General features: G+C 40.7%; 1 protein-coding gene across 1 annotated transcript in view; it reads right to left on the bottom strand.

Moving 5' to 3' along the window:
• Positions 1-13798, bottom strand: part of stk10 (serine/threonine kinase 10) — a 46318-nt gene extending 32520 nt beyond the window's left edge. The window contains exon 1 of the mRNA XM_074611077.1: positions 13266-13798. Coding sequence (XP_074467178.1) covers positions 13266-13427 — 162 coding nt within the window. The 5' untranslated portion in view covers positions 13428-13798. The remainder of the gene's footprint in view (positions 1-13265) is intronic.
• Between the last annotated feature and the right edge of the window lie 3873 nt (positions 13799-17671).

Genomic DNA, 17671 nt, shown 5'->3' with positions numbered 1-17671 from the left:
ACCATCGGGTGACTCAGGGTGGAGCACAAGGCGCCAAACATGATGTTTCCTCCTTGTGTAAGAGACAAAAGCTGACTGATGGGACTTTGTGGGTAAACGAGACATAAATGTGAGCCTGCAGACAAAACCACACCTTAAGTGTGGTGATTGCAAAAAAGCAGGACCGGAGACGAGACTCGGAGACAACTTAAAATAGAATTGAAAACAGAGGTGGTGATCCATGCTGCACCACTGTTGGGAACCTCCTCTGATATTTTCTTACACCCCCTACTAGAAAGAGAAGCTAGAAGCACCTGAAGGTTAATGCAACAGGTTGTTAAGTGATCAAGAGGAACAATAATGACTGTGTGAAAGTTGGTGCATGAATGAGAAAATATGTCTCGACAGCGATATGTCACGGTGACAAATGGAGGAGTGCATGTGCACGTGTCCACCCAGTGACCTGCAGAAACATGACAGACTAAACAGCTCGGCGGGGGTCTGATGTCTCCACGCTTTAACAGGGGCTGTGGGAAAACATCTGAACAAACAGAACAGGCTCGCTGCCTGCAACACACGCTCTTTAACTCATCCCTGTTCGCCGTGACTATGTGTGTGTGTGTGTGTGTGTGTGTGTTTGTCAAACAGAGCTCCAGAGGAGCCGAGCCGCCTCCGCACCAGGGTAACCCACAGTGTGAGTCAACAGGACATCTCCTACTGCCATCAAACCATCAGTCAGTCGGTTAACAAGCCTCGACAGTAAACGCGGAGACACCAGAAACTTTCACTCCTCTGTTAACATCTCAGCTCTCTGCTATTTGATCCCCTCCTGCTCCAACACCGTCAGCCTCGACAAACTCACTGCCTGGGGTCTGATTTCCAGTAGAAATGGCTACAGACCCATTGGTACTGTACAGTATTATAAACCTACTGTATGTTTGTTGAAGTTCTGCCATCTCGGTCAAAGAAAAAGCTCTATACATACTTCAAATGTATCTTTAAAAGACACTTAATATATAACACTGTCATCTTTAAGATACGCCTTTATTTTGAAATTCCCATGCACCTCCTTCCTAAACATTCAAACAGTGCTTAAACATGAGAAATGCGGCACTCTTACAATGAATAGGAGGTGTTATTTTTTTTTATTAAAAAACAAAAAAAATTTCATTTAAAAGTTCAGTAATGAACTTGTCAAATCATATTTTTGTTGCTTTTTGATAGCTGATATAAATGTAATTGATTGTGTTAAATAGGCATATGATATCGTTGCATATCGATCGCTGGCCCCTTAATTGAATCAAAATCGTATCGTGGCAGACTTTATGATATCAGCAAATATCGTATCGGTGTCCAAAGAATCAATATAATATCATATTGTGAGGAATTTCATCACGATTTACACCCCTACTAACAAGACTAGGTACTTATAGTAAAGCTGCCATGTTATCTGTCCCAGAACTGTAACTACTGTCTGTGCATCTCTCCACGAAACAAATGCCGTCCTCATAATTTCCTCCTCGTGTCTCTCATTATGTGTCAGATTTACCGACCACTAAAATGATGGCTGACTTACTGTACATCTGAACAAGTAGGAGTATTGTAATGTTGAATCTGGGGGTTTACATCACCATTATTTCCAGTGGAACACTGGCTTCACAGAAAACACAGATATGAATGTCTGCCACCGCATCAAAATGTTGTGAACAAGTGAGAGTTGTTTCGACACCAGTACCAGAAATGCCTCAGATGCAGACTAAAATGCTGGATCAAGAATCGGCGAGTACACGAGTCTATGCACCGATCGGCTATCATCACGTCGTCATATCATCTATCAGCTCAACTACTCTACACAGGAACAACAACACTTGTCACTTGCTGCCCGATCCATACATCCTGCCCAATCGGTAAGGCGCAAATCTAAACATAGTCTTAACGTTTTCAACAACCAACCCTTCTGACCCAGCTTCACAAGGGCATTCACACACAAACACACACACCTTTACATCTCAGTGGGAACAAAGCTGAGGAATGTGACTCTGGCCTTCAGATGGTTGGGGGAGTGGACAAAGAGGGTAGACTGAGAGAACAGCCTCGTGCCTCATTTATGTGGTGCCTTTTTTGCGTAGCGCGGGGGAACGTATTGCGTCAAGGGTCCTCAAGTATAGTATGCAAACATGCGTGTTTGTTTACGTGTGCACCGTACCGAGTGTATACACCGCACGGGGAGGAAATTACACTGAAACGCCTCATTGTGTCTCACATGGGACCTCCTGACATCAATGCACAAGTGTGTGTATATGTTTGACCGTGCTTCGGAATGTACACAAGAGAGAAGTAATTGCAGGAGGAGGCATCATCTGCTTTAATCGGAACGACGTTGAAAAGTCCAGCAGCAGCAGCCACTCCCATCAAATACAAGTTCCTGTCCAAGTGACTGACGGGTCAGATTAGTGACATTTAAGGTTCATTTCTTCTACTTTTACAACTACGACTGCCACACGACACGTCTGAGGAAAGCTGAAAATATGCTTCTCCAAAGATGCACGTAAACGTCTCTGCAAACCTACGCATAGAGGGGTGTTATGGGTAACCGTAGAGGAGCCGACGTGCACAGTCGCACCTTCAAAATGTCAACGCCACGTCGATTGGTTGATTCAACTCCGGTGGGGAGTTCAAAATGGGAACGAAAAAGAAAAAGTCAATGTCATACAAGTACATACAAGTACAAAAGAAAGGTTTACGAGGGATAATTCCAGTTTTAGAGGGATTACAGGAGTTGTTACCAGTTGGCCCAGAAGGCACCTACATCATTCTCAATTTGTCTGACAAAAAGAAGTGACAAGAAAACGGCACACAGAGACGGCAGATGTCAGCGAGTTATACAGAAAAACACTCTAAATAATTACATAATAACCATTCACAGCCACAGAAGTGAATACAGTTAACTACATACTGTAGCTGCTGTAGCCATCCCATGAGAAAACAACGCTTCACTGACTCTCCACTCTCTCCAACTCTCCTCCAGAGGACAACAACAGTCTTTGGCTCTGTTTTGGGGTCTGGTTTCCATGGAGATCAGAATGACTCGTTTCTCGCTTTCACTCGCTCTCTTCCTGGCCGTTTTCCCGTTCATTAGTGACTTGGATTTCATGTAGGTTAAGTGCAAAAGGATTACCTAGAGGACCGAACCTGGCAGAAAAACAGACACCCTCGCGCTCTTCAACAAAATTGCCTAAAAAGACCAAAATGTTAAAATGCCATTGTACATCAAGTCCTTTTTTTAATGCGGCCGACTGTAGCAAATGACTCTATATGATTTCTTATTAGACCACATGCAATATTGTATCATGGGGCCCCTCTGGTGATTCCCATCCCTTGGGATTTATACCCAACACCTTAATTTTTCTGCTTTGTTTCTATTTGCATGATGCTTTTCTCTCAACCATCCATCCGTTTGCATTTTTTGCCATATACCCGTGTATAATCTCGCTTTTTTCCCCATCTTGTTTTTCTTGTTTTCAATCCTCTTACTGCAACATATGTCCTTCTCACCTCTCTCCCCTCCTGCCTCATCATTCATTGTCTGCATGCCACACTGCACATCTTTTGTCTTCCTCCCCAAATTTGTCTGTCATCCCTGCCTGTATATATCTCCCCTCGTCTGTCATGTATATTATTTATCCATCTGTTTTCTGTAACACTCTGTCTGAAGGCCACAATCCATGACCGGGAAACACACCGCAAGCTGCCGCTCAAGAAGAGCTTTAGAGAAAGCAGATGTCACTGACCCATGTGTTCGCATACAAACATACTGTATGTGCTGGCAGACTAAGCAAACACGCACACACTCCCAGCATTGTGTGTCATTTGGTATTCAGACACACGGTCTTTTAAAAAATGGATCACGCTGGGAATAACAATGTTTAATACGGTGTTGACTGGGACATTAATCATTACTGTGGGTGTGTCAGCTTAAAAGTACAGCGCTGGATCAAACTCAAAATGGAACAGAAGTTTTAAGCCTGTAAATAACCTGAAATGAAACTTAACATAATTTTTTTTTTATTACTTTTATAACAAATAAGGAGTATTTGCCCCATTTCGACTGTAGGCTGAAAAGAATGAGGAACAGTTAATGGACCAGACGACCTCTTGTAACCGATAACACAGATCTTCCCCTGGGTTCAGTCACCTCCAGGTTGATGAACATACCACATGCTGACGTGTAATTTCGGCTTGCATACGCTGTTATAGTTTCTACAAACGCACATGCACACAAGTCCCATCAGGGGAATGTGTGTGTGTTAGACCTTTGCCCCGTCATAAACCTGTAACCCTGCCCCTCCTCTGTAGGCTCTCCCCATGTGTCTGTCAACAGGAATGTGGTTCTCTCTGCTCCTACACAGTGACAGCAGCTATTAAAACCTCACTTATGACAGCAGACGCCCGTGGAAGTGATGATCTCTCAATCAGAGGAACAAGGTGCACAAGTGATGCATGTTAACAGCTACAACTGATTTGTTTCTTACATCTAAAAAGTGTTTTTTTGAGGCGGGGTTCAATGACAACTGTGTCAGAGAAGTGGCATACTGTGAACACTTGAGCAAGAGACAATAAGAAGCCATAAAAAAAAAAAAAACTTTTTAGAAAGAATCCTGGACTTAATTTCCACTGTGGAGGGGGTTACATGCCTCACTGACTTTTACAGTTTCAGTTTGAGTCATTCACTAAAAGACCACTTCTCGGTGGAGGTTGTTGTGTCTGTACGCAGCTTGTGAGGGACTCCTGCAGACACTACTCAGGGCTGAAAAAAGTCCCCCCCAACTCCTTTGCATTATTAGGTAAAAAGAAATAATTGAAAAGTTTTTATTTTATAGATATTCTCCTGAAAATACAGTAGGACTGTGTATACAAAAAACTATTTATGTAACAATAAATAAATATATAACATTTATATCACCCTGATATCAGCACTTGTTAACTCAAAAAAACAGCATGGCCCATTTACTTCTTTGTGTTCATGCCTCAAATTGTTTTACAAGACATGCCACTGTGTTGATTGTTTCTAAAATGTAAATTTTACAGTGTAAGGTATATCAAGAAAAATTGTTATACCAGTGGCAAAAGTCCAAAAACAAGTTTCATATGTAAACATCCACACCGATGGCAGCAAAGCCGGCGTTCATGCAAGTGGCTACACATGGATGTCACAATATTTTTATAGCAACATGGGGTTTTCTCCCGTGTGACTGACTACCTTTTCTTTTTCTTTTTTTTTTAAAGGAAAAGCAACCAGAATACCATGTTAGGGCTGTTCTTAGAAGAGGTAACCTAAAGTAGATTTAAACTTGTTTTGACTGATCAGTGGTCTGTTTTTGAGGGCTAGGGATGTATTTGCTAACAAACTAAAGAGTTCAGTTGTTTTAAAGAGGACCTATTATGCTTATTTTCAGGTGCATACTTGTTTTTAGGATTTCTACTACAACATGTTTACATGCTTTAATGTTCGAAAAACGCTTTATTTTTCCCACACCGGCTGTGCTACAGCACCTCTTTTCCCCCCTCTGTCTGAAACGCTCCGTTTGAGCTCAGGCCCCGCCCCCTCTCGAAAACCCCAGTCTGCTCTGATTGGTCAGCTGGCCCACTGTTGTGATTGGTTAACCGAACCAAACTCTTCTGACTCCGCTCCAGCTCCGCTTTGTTTGAGGGCGTGCCAAACTAGCCGCTAGGCAGGTTTAATGCAAATTTATTACTTGGTGACATCACCACGTTACGGAAGAAAAGGCAGGACTTCATTCAAGGTGTTTCAGGCAGTTCAGGAGCAGTGTTTATGTGGGAGAAAGTAACTCCCTTTGGCCTGGACTTTGGGCTTTGTAACTATGCAGGCGTTTTACATGCACGAAAAAAACCTACAAAACACACTAAAGGAAAGGGAAAAGCACAAAAGCGTAATACGTCCCCTTTAAGTGAGAATGATCTTTGTTTACTCAAAACCTACTGCGAATGAAGGTGACTAAAACACTTCTGACTAATAGACAAAGACAACGTAATGCATGAGTGTGTGGCTTCTAGCAAATCACGCAACAAGATTCTTCCTCTCTTGCACAACCCGCTGACTGCAAGAAAGCATGAATGTATGCATTCACTGGGCGAGAAGCACATAACCGACACCCAAAGAGAGAGAGCAATGAGTCTTTGCAGGATGTGAAAGTGTTGATCAACACTGCAAAAAAAAGCGCCCATTTTTGAAACCTTGAGGCGAAGGTACAAAGTGGAAGTACAAAGCAGGTCAGTGAGGCAGGAAATCATGATAATGCTTCAAAGAGCCTTCAAAGAAAACTAACCCACGCTTACACTGCTTTCTTTAAATCACTCATACTCATGCACGGCCTTGCAACACATTTCAAAAGCATGAATCTCATGACGGATAGGATCCACTTCCTTACAGAACAACGTACAAGGAACAACAGACTGGAGGGTTAGAGCGTGCCGAAAACAAAAGCTTAAGACAGGTTTTACAAGATGCCAGCTTGTTCAGTGTAACTCGATCTAGAACTGATCTGAAGTAACTTCAAGTGGATGGCACGCAATACGCTTCAATGTTAAAGTCAAACGGAGGGGAAATCAAAAAAAATAAAGTGAAGCAAAAACGTCAAGACAAAAAACGTATAACTCATAATATCCAACCAAGTCTCTGAGAGTAAGTAGAGGTATATGGCTACTGTAAGTAGGTTATTCTGCTTCTTGCATTCATTCTAACATTTCCTGATGGACTGGCTCGACGAGACAAATAAATCTCCAGGTTGTCACAAGCCCATTAACTACCAGCATATATGGATATAAAGATGTAGGAACACAGAGGAGGCTTTCTGTAAAGTGGCAGTAACAAAGTCATCGCGAGGACTCCCAGCATGCTGAGCCCACGCCCACTCAACAGGGCTCTTATCAGTCGCTGTGGGCCCAGCTGGTCCCTGAGATTAGACCCAGAGTCTGACGACGAGGGTCTCACTCCAACGTACGTCTTCGTGGCACTGCCATGTTCTAAATTAAGACAGACTGTGGCATTTCACATAAACCTTGTGGCTTTCCCTTGCAAAGAGGATGTTGCAGCCTGTGCCCCCTCCCCCCTAACCGATGACACCCAGTGTGTTTCTCTTTCACTTGTGTGAAGAAGAGGATAATCATGTTTTGAAGGGATTCTTCCATAAGCCTTTCACTTGTTCCACCATCTGTCAATGCAAGTCACACCAGCACAACACTTATCCTTTTTTCTGTGCTATAAAGCAATCCAGGTTTCCTGCAACATCTGGCCTGGTGGTAAATATCTTCAGAGGCCCAAGAAACCAGACGTGTTCTGAAATTACTTCTTATATAAGCACCTAATATGTATGAATAAATATTGTGGATTTGCCTTTTTGAAGCCTTGAGTTCGGCATTTTGGCCGTCACGTCTTGGTTTCTTGTGACATGAGAGGGTGGACAACCAAACTCTGCATAAGACATTTTCAGGTGACTAAAAATGTTATAATTAACTTTCATGAACTAAAAACACACTGTGAAAGGGTTAAAGTTGTAAGACGAAAATGCGGACAACTCCCAACAATGGACAATGTCGTCACAAGGTAGCCACGTCCTAAAGCATAAAGTGCTTTATGGTCTATTTGACTCTAAATGAACATCATGCTGTATTGAAGAAGACTTGAAACTAGCGATTGAGACCATAAACTCATGTTTATAATGTTTACCGAGGTAATAAATCAAGTCAAAATTAGAGTCATTTTCTCATAGACTTCTATACAATCTGACTTCTTTTTTTAACCAGAGAGGTCGCCCCCTGCTTACTATTAGAAAGAATGCAAGTTTAAAGCACGTCCGCACTTTTCAGACCCTGGAGGTAGCCCACTGACGGAAAGTGAAAACAGATAACGCTATTAAAAGCGAAACATATTGCACCCTAAACCCACTGCTGCACAGTGTATTGGCTATCTAACCTATCGTCTTTTCCTTTTACAACCCTGTATTTAAAGTGTGTTTTCACTTCAAGGATCATGGATGGATGGATGGACAACACCATGCCGCTCGCAGTTCACACAAAAAAGTGTTTTCCCATCTTTGAGATTGTGCACACAAGCCACGTTGTTGTTCACGAATCAACTGAAATGCTATTTAAACACATCTTGATCAAGAGCAATGCAATATTTCTACACAAACATGTCCTCTACCGCAGTTTAAGTTCACTGTCCTTTACATCACAGACCAACAGAGATAAGAGTGGATCTAATCCCACAATGGGAATTTGACAGAGCGCCAACTTACAACCTGCTTGTGTCTATGGAAACATTTTACCAGCTGAAGCAGCAGCAGCAGGGCAATGTGCTCAGCGGCACGTGGCCCATTAATTAGTGAGAGGAACCATACAACTCCTCTGTTTCATGCTTCAGTGGCAGCCGCACACACACCGTCACACACTCTTTCCAACAAGTGCAAGCATGCATAGACTAGACAGATGCGTAGAAAACATCCTATGACACACTGGGAGGACACGAACTGAGACATTCTCTTGTTATGACTTTAACTACGAGAGAGACGCAAGTGGTTATGATGACGGTGAAGACCCTGCAAAAGACAAAGTTTGCACAACATGGTGCAACATTTCGAGCGGTATGTCAAGGTCTTACACCATAAATCTAGAAGTAACACCGACTGCACTTCAAAAAAACACTGATTATGCCATCTATCTGTTACATGTTCACATAAAGCCGAACTCCAACAGCCTTTAGTAAAGTTAAAACGTTGATAGACCATTTCTTAGTCCATGACAAGAGCGCCAAATATTCTCAATAAACCAGGTCCAGGAGGGAGGCTACATTTCTGAAATGTAGTTCCTAGGCTGAACAAATCCTAGAGGAGTGCCAGCATGTACAAACAACTGCAAACAATGCTCTGTTAACACACTGCATCATGTCTTTCTATACTGTACGGCACCACCACTACACTGATGGTGAACAGTGATACTGTAACCTTGTGACAAAGAGAACTTGAGAATGTCCACAACAGCTTGTTTGTGTACATGTGGTTCCTTCTGTGAGGCTCTTACACCACGAAGACCCTACATTTAAAAATGAATACTCTTGGTTTGTTCGGATTCACCAACCTGCGAGGTAAAATTACAGTTTTTTTCAATGGAGTCTGGTGGCTTTGGCGAGAGCATAGATGGACACAACGGCTTCACTTCCCTGTCGGAAAGGGCTGTCTGACGGCAAGGTAAACCGATGAAAATATTCTAAATATAGCGTACGCTTAAATGGAACGCCAAACTGTCCATCACCATCTACACCAAACTACATCTTTAAGTTGTCATCTGAATTCTTAGTTAATTATACTCAAAAACGAATTCAATCAAAAAGCATGCACGTTAAATCATTTTCAATTGTTTCACTTCCTCATGCAAATAGTCTGAGTTTCAGGATGTGAACATTTAATGCAATAAGCCAGCAGTTTCTTAACCTTTTTGGCACGTGAACCTTTAAAAAACAACACAATGTGCAGCACTTTAACCAAAAGAGCAATCTCACATTCATGTGAATCATTTTTAGACTAGGCAAAAGATCAGAGAAAGTAAAGTAAAAAAATACATCCAATTGTGTGAAGCAATTCTGTCTTGTTAATCATTTTGTGACCTCTCATCTGCACTATCAACAACAGAGAAGTACAGTTACACCTACGTGGTAAGACTCTGGAAATAAAACAGAACATATTTGATAACTGAGGATTATATTGCATTTTATGAGATCCCTCCGTTACAGTGCTTCTCCTGTGATATAAACACACACACACACTCAACGGCTTGATTTGTCCTTAACGCTCCCCTTATGTAACCAAGTGAGTTGTTATTCTCCCGATGGTGACATTAACCTTTAGAGAGTCCGTTTGACAGGAGCACTCTGTACTCTCAACCAACACTGTACAATTAAAGAGGTCTGTTCTTAATCTCAAAGACACACGTCGGAAACAAGAGCGGCGGTCCCTGCCACGTGCAAATGACAAGAATTAAAACTGTCTTTTTATAAGACAATCAGCACTGCTCTTCCGCTGCATGTCACACATGCACACAAAATCAGCTTTTCATTCGCCTATAACAGTCTGATAAGCAGCTGATTTCACTTGTGACAGAGATACAGAGTCCCGTCTGCTCTATCAAAGACTTTAACAACGGAAAACATGTGCGATTCACCACTTGAGACCTTTCCCTCCCACAGACGAGCTGATTATTCTCGCAGTTCGGGAGCTGTGAGAGGAAATCGTCCCCTGATGCAGTCCCACGATTTCCTCTCTTGGCCATCATCTGCTCCCACTCCCCTCCATCTGACAGATGCAGGTGTGAAGCTGTCCTACTCCAACCCACTCAAGGAGAGGAAACAGAAACCAAAGCAGAGGCTTGACATGTGTATAAGAAAGAGAAAAATAATAGTGGGGACACATAACATGTCAGAAAGCTTGCCAATTATTCAAGTGGAATCATGTTCAACGCGACGATAAGACACAAAACACCTGTGCCTTTTAATTTTAGTTTAAAGGACCAGTGTGTAACAGTTAGGGGGATCTACTGGCAGAAATGGAATATAATATTAATGAGTATGTTTTCTTTAGTGTATAATCACCTGATAATAAGAATTGTATTTCGTTACATTAGAATGAGCCGTTTATATCTACATAGGGAGCAGGTCCTGTCCACGGAATCTGCCATGTTGCAACAGTAGCCCAGAACGGGCAAACCAAACTCTGGTTACTCGCTCCCATCGCCGCCGCTCTCTCTCTCTTGCTTCACCACTCACTTCCCACCTTCACAAACACTCTAGACACTGGCTCTGCTCTAAATTACCTACGCTACTCTTACAACAAATGGCTCTAGAGAGGGACATTTGCATTTTTGCGTCAGCCACCTTAGCTCTCCAACGTGCTACGCATACGCAAGAGGCTTCAGTTGGTTGCAATCTCCTCACCTAACTGCTAGATACCGCCAAATCCTACACACTGGACCTTTAATAGAGTATGCTTCCACACTGTAAAATTCAAAGAATCCCTATTTACAAACCAACTTTTAAAAGAACAATATGTAGGATCTGGCGGTATCTAGCGGTGAGGTTGCAGATTGCAACCAACAGAAGCCTTGTGCCAATCGTGTTGGAGAGCATCGGTGGCCGATGCGAAAACATGAATGGCCCCTCTCTAGAGCCATTTGGAGCAGAGCCAGGGTAGTGAAGTGAATGGTGAAGTAAGAGAGATAAAGGCGGCGACAGGAGCGAATAACGTTATCGACTCCTGCCCAACCGGTTCTGGGCTACTGTAGGCGGTGCAACATGGCGGACTCCTTCGAGAGGACCCGCTCCCTATGAAGAGCTCATTCTAAAGTAATGAAAACACAAGGATTCTTATTTTCAGGTGATTATACACTAAATTGTTACACACTGGTCCTTTAAAAGGTTTCTTCAAACTCAAAGCACCTCGTGTTCAGTCAGACCCTCGGCTTCTTAGAAGCAAACTCAAAGCATTGTTTGTTTCCATGTTATGCTTCACCTTGTGTTTTTTTTTTCTCTGCGTCATAAAGACTATCCATAGGCCTCCTCACATGCTCGCTCTGCTCAAAAGACACATTATAGGACAACTTACATAATGTTCAGACTTGTGGCTACAAGCGAGATTTAACTATTTTCTGTTCACTTCAGTGCAAACAAGTCACTAATCCACTGAGACTCATCCTCCTCACTGTACGTCTACTGTCCAGTGAAAGAGAAATAGCTAAAATAAGGTGGAGTCCTCTAAAATAAAGACTATATGTTCTGTTCAGACCTCTGGTACGGCATCACTTCTTCCACTGAGGCCCCTGCTGTGTCAAAGACCTTCACTGTGCTCCGCTGGCCAGTGCAGACACAGAGCGCCTGTGCCATGCTTCACAGAGGGGACTGAGCGGCTAACAGATCCAGATTAAATAACGCCTCGGAGCCAAAAGTGCTGCTGCTGAGGTTGGAGAGGAGAGGACAGAACTAATGAAGAGTGCTTTCACTGTCACTTTGGCTGCTTCACGCTGAGGGGAGATTTGGGTGTGTGTTTGGAAGTTTTTCTAAACCTTCTGTACTGCAGATGTTTGCAGGAAGAGAAGTCAGTGGTGTCTTTTACTAAAACTAGGATGATATAAGAGAAGTTACTTCAACAAGCCACTGTAGTGGATCTCAGCAGGAGGACGTAAACAATCCTACATGACTACAATGAATGATTATTTTTTGTAAGCAGGTTTCATCCACAAAAAACTTTTCAGTGACACACAAAGCTACACTGAGGTGACTACAGAGGGACTCTATGTGGACAAACCACATAGTTGACATATTAGTCATAATCTCAGCAATGCTGGGATGGTGAGGCATGCACACAGGTGATCTGCATGTAGGATATATTCTAAGAAACATTTCTATTGTGTTTCACATAACTTAAAGGTCCCATATTATAAAAGTGAGATTTTCATGTTTTTTTTATTATAAAGCAGGCTTAAGTCCTATATAAATACTGTGAAAGTATCGGAACACTCAATCCACAGGGAAATACACACAGCCCGTATTCAGAAACTCTGCAATTGAAACAAGCCATCAGGATTTCTGCCCGTTCGTGATGTCACGAATATACAATATTTAGACCCGTGACACAATTTTAAAACGTAAACATTCTAAATGTGTCCCAGTTTATTCCTGGTTGCAGTGTATCTGAATGTCATCAGCTGACAGGAAGTGCACATGGACCCAAGCTGTCGCCAAGCAACGCAATTCTGTTGCAATTCCGTCAAAATGTGCTAAAACGGAGTGTTTCAGACAGAGGGTAAATACAGGCATTTTCAGGCTGACAGTATGAGGAAAATAAAGAGTTTTTTGAGCATTACGGCATGTAAACATGTTCTAGTAGAAACACAAAATACAAGTATGAACCTGAAAATGAGCATGATATGGGACCTTTAAAAAAAGTTATCTATCTTATAATTTACAGTATTTCACAGACAAACTCATAATGTTTCTGGGAGAACATGAGAGTGAGTTTATAGAAAAAGAGATGAGCAACATTAAAAAACTCAAGTATTCAGGAAGCTTTTCTAACATAACAGAGTGTTAAAGAGCAAAAACAGGTGAGCAACTTGTCAATCAAGTTTGAGCTGATTAAGAACTACAAACAGGGTGTATCACTACACTAACACGGTGAGTTTACACGCAGGTGCCTCGTGCCTTTTGCAATCACACTCACCTTGTAGACCTTCCCAAACGCACCGTCTCCAAGCTCGCCGATAATCTCCCATAAATCGTTCGGGTTGATGTCCCTGTGAACGTGGTCATACTGCTTCAACTTCTTCTTAATCTCAAGAGTAGGCAGACGGAGGATTTTGCTGAATCTAGCGAGTGCCATCATTTACAACGCGTGAAAAGAAAGAAGTCTCCAAAAAGGCTCTACACGGAGAGCATTACGCACGGCCGTCAAACACACTTAAATACTAATTTAACACTCTTCACTTTGTGCCTTCGAGAGAAGAAGTTACTTTGCTCCGTCCATCACAACCAGGTGCTCATAATCCCATTCACAAGCTGCGGTTAGGAGCTGTTTTACGCGCGGTGACCACCTGATGATGGAGGAAACCGCCTGTCTGTCTGACAGCCTGCCTGACCGGGCAACTTGTTGCTGCTTCTGACTTGAGCCAAAAAAAAGCCCCACCTCGTTACCCAAACAGCCCCTCCCACTGCCGTCATGGAAATGTAGTTTCTTTCAAAGAAAAAGCAGCCGTCACACTATCGCACTGATGAGGTAGAAGGACTTCATGTCCGGGTCGGTGCTGGGCGTGTCCACCCCAAGATAGCTCAAACAGCTGTGCCAATAACAACACTACTAAATATGATAATTGTAGTGAAACTAGTGACTCAAACTTTGGGTGGATAATTCATTACAGTTTAGTTTTCTGAAAAATGTTAAATGCCTTAATCAGTAGTTTTAAAATCCTAATTTACCTGTGTCACTGTTATTCTCTTTTCAAACTCCATGCTGGCTCAACTAACCTGTTCTTCACCTGTACAAGCAATGCTATGGCGCCCTCTAGTGGCACATTCAGCTCAGTGAACTGCTACCTGTTGAGAGTGAAGAAAACAGACCATTAAAGGTCCCATCTTATGCTCATTTTCAGGTTCATACTTGTGTTTTGTGTTTCTACTAGAACATGTTTACATGCTGTTATGTTAAAAAAAACAACTGTATTTTCCTCATACTGTCTGCCTGAACAAACACCTTCACATCAGTGATTTTATCAACTTCTTTTTCCCATTAGTCTTCCTAAAATCATCATTAATGCACTGAGTAAACAACAGTGATGATTTAATTTGATTCTGACATAAACGACACACTGTACACACAACAGATAAGTGTAACATATTTATTTAACAATTGTGGAAGAAGTATAAGTCAAGTACAATGCTTTCGAGTTTACTTAAAGGTCCCATATCGTGCTCATTTTCAGGTTCATACTTGTATTTTGTGGTTCTACTATAACATGTTTACATGCTGTAATGTTAAAAAAAAACTTTATTTTCCTCATACTGTCAGCCTGAATATGCCTGTATTTACCCTTTCTGTCTGAAACTCTCCGTTTTAGCGCATTTTGACGGAATTGCAACATAATTGCGTTGCTAGGCAACAGCTTGGGTCCATATGTACTTCCTGTCAGCTGATGACATTCACATGCACTGCAACCAGGAATAAAATTGGACACATTTAGAGTGTTTACGTTTAATATTGTGTCAAGGGTCTAAATATTGTATATTCGTGACATCACGAATGGGCAGAAATCCTGACGGCTTGTTTCAAATGCAGATTTTCTGAATACGGGCTTTGTGTATTTCCCTGTGGATTGAGTCTTTCGATACTTTCACGGTATTTATATAGGACTTAAGCCTGCTTTATAATAATAATAAAAAAACATGAAAATCTCACTTTTTTATAATATGGGACCTTTAAAGCTGCAGTGGGTAGAAATGGAGCAAATATGATTTAAAAAAAAATATTTTTATAAAACGGTCACTGTATTCTGACAGTGGTGCATGAGACATTCACATATTTACATTCATTCCCTCTCAGTACAACCTGGGGACAGAAGGAGAAGGTTAAGATAGTTTTTTAGATAAAGTCTGAGATGTCAATTTCTGAAGAGCGACTGATCCACATTAAAATCAAACTCAAATCAGTACTGTCATTTAAGGGGGATGTTATATTTGTCAATGAACTTCACAGTGCATTAAGCACATCAGAATGAAACTCATTGACCTTCATTTACCACCTAATTTGCATGAGTCATTTTCTCTCCGAATTCTATGGAAAGATTAGCCAAACAATTAACTGCTCCATTACTAATTACGGACAGGAAGATTGGTGGCAGTGAGCTGATTAAATGAGTTGGAAAGCACAATTTGGCATGTCGTGTTTCCACAGCAGCTATCATGATATTTTTCACTTTAATGAGAGGAGATTTTATCTCATCCATTTGAGTATATGTTCAACCAACCACTTTGTTAAACGTTCTCTAATGTCACTTTGCATTCTCGATACAAAGTGAAAGAGAGATTTCATCACAACTCCTGTAAATCCCTGAAGAACCTACAGTGAAGAGACAAGCTCATGCACGTCCACACAAGCCCACAGAGGTTTCTACTAATCCCCTCACACTAATGACTTGTCACCGTTGTACATGTGTATACACTTTGTACAGTTCCTATGGCTACAGAACTGTACAACTCAATTAACACTTGAATGTCCTCACTAAGAAAAAAACATTTTTATGTCCTTTGTCGCAATAATAATCAATGTTCTTGTTTTTTTAAACAGACCCTACCAAACGGTTGAGATGTCGCTTCATGGTAAAAGTAAAATATCAACCATGTACCGTTATTATGCTAGTAATAGGTTAATATACCAACATACGTCAATTTGTTACCATGACATTAGTAGTATAAATACATGGCATTAATTCCATGTATTTATTCTAGATATTGACCATATTTACAGTAGTCTACCTAGAAAACATCTCATAAATGATGATGATGATTTCATCAAATATGTAATGGAATAACATTAAATATATGATATTAACAAATTATATAAACAACAGTGAATGTTAAAATTTAATTATTTCTGCATATATATATATATATAAATATATAACATTAAATGTAGCATATTTGTATATATATTTTTTTTATTTTGTAGCAAATAGTCAACTTTAATGCCACTATTAGCTTTACTACCATTATCATAAAAGGACAAATGAGCATGTTTTTAGACTTTTAATTGACACTTAAAAGACTCTGATATGTCGAAAAAATGCGCCTACATTTTAAAATACCACAAAATACCACCAAAATTGTATTGCTAACTTACTGTAAGAAGGCAAACTGAAGGCATGCTATTTAGTTATACAGCGACATCTAGTGGATTTCTTTAGCGTGACATACTTAAACAGAGTGGTAGAGACTTCAACACATTTCTCAATTAAGATATAGTGACTCAAAATGTGCTCTACCAAACAGTTGAGCAGAACATTAAAGGGTCAATACAGCTCCAGCGTGTTAACTTGATCCCTTACTGTAGGTGCCTGTTGACGTTTCATTCAAACAACAATAAATGATGGATGATGATGATTTAGAAATACCCTAAAATGCCCAGACAATAGCCTTTTTGTAGCGGAGAGACATTTTAACACGTCACAGGAGGAAAATATACATTAAATATATTTATTGATGTCTGAATTCCTTTTAGCTGCTTCAGTTTCAGGGTTCTGGTGTTATGCATGCTGGCTCACTGTCACACTGTCATGACTTACTGGGACACTTGAATTGTACGGAGTCATTGTTAGTGTTATTGGTAACATAAATGTACTTTTCCTACTATCACAAGTCAAAATGTCTGCTGTAAAAATTCTTTAAAATGCAACATACTGTAGTTAATTTTACCTGGATTCACCTGGTATATGTCTTATATCATATTGTAGTAATAAGAACAAGTAAATGAAATATCTTATAAGCTGAAAAAAGATATATAATGGGCCTCATGCAGGAAGTGATATAAGAACAAATTTCCTTTTTTAATGTTTGTATCCACGGTTTGTTCTTATTGTGTTAGTAACCATTGATTTCAGGGATTTACCTACAGTATGTTTTCTTATTTTTCTTTTCTCTTAGGTAAGAAAACATTTTACGAGTGGTCGAGAGCACTCTTACCAGATACGAAAAAACATCTTGTTTTCACAGTCGACAAATTGTTTATCCAGCGCAAGGAAATATTTTAGTTGACTCTTTTAAATTTGAGGAACTTAAAAAAAACATATGGATATCATATAATCAAATTTAGATAATTATATGTTTTAGAGAAAAGATTGGATTATTAAATAAATTAAAGAGTATATTTTACATGTGTTTTATAGAGCCTTATTGTGCCCAAAATATTTTTTGCCATGGTATGACAATGAGCAAAGATCTTGAAGTACACTGATTTTATTAAGTTAAGACGAAGTTCAATAAGACTGGATAGTCCGATGTATGGAGCCACTAACAAGCTTTTGTGCTATATTTTATTTTACCCCCCGTCCATCCTATTAAATGAGAAGAACAAAAGGCGTT

This window comes from Sebastes fasciatus, chromosome 16, assembly GCF_043250625.1.
Source record: "Sebastes fasciatus isolate fSebFas1 chromosome 16, fSebFas1.pri, whole genome shotgun sequence".
Classification (NCBI taxonomy): domain Eukaryota; kingdom Metazoa; phylum Chordata; class Actinopteri; order Perciformes; family Sebastidae; genus Sebastes; species Sebastes fasciatus.
The sequence above is the reverse complement of the archived record's forward strand: the minus strand, read 5'-3'. Positions and strand labels throughout refer to the sequence as shown.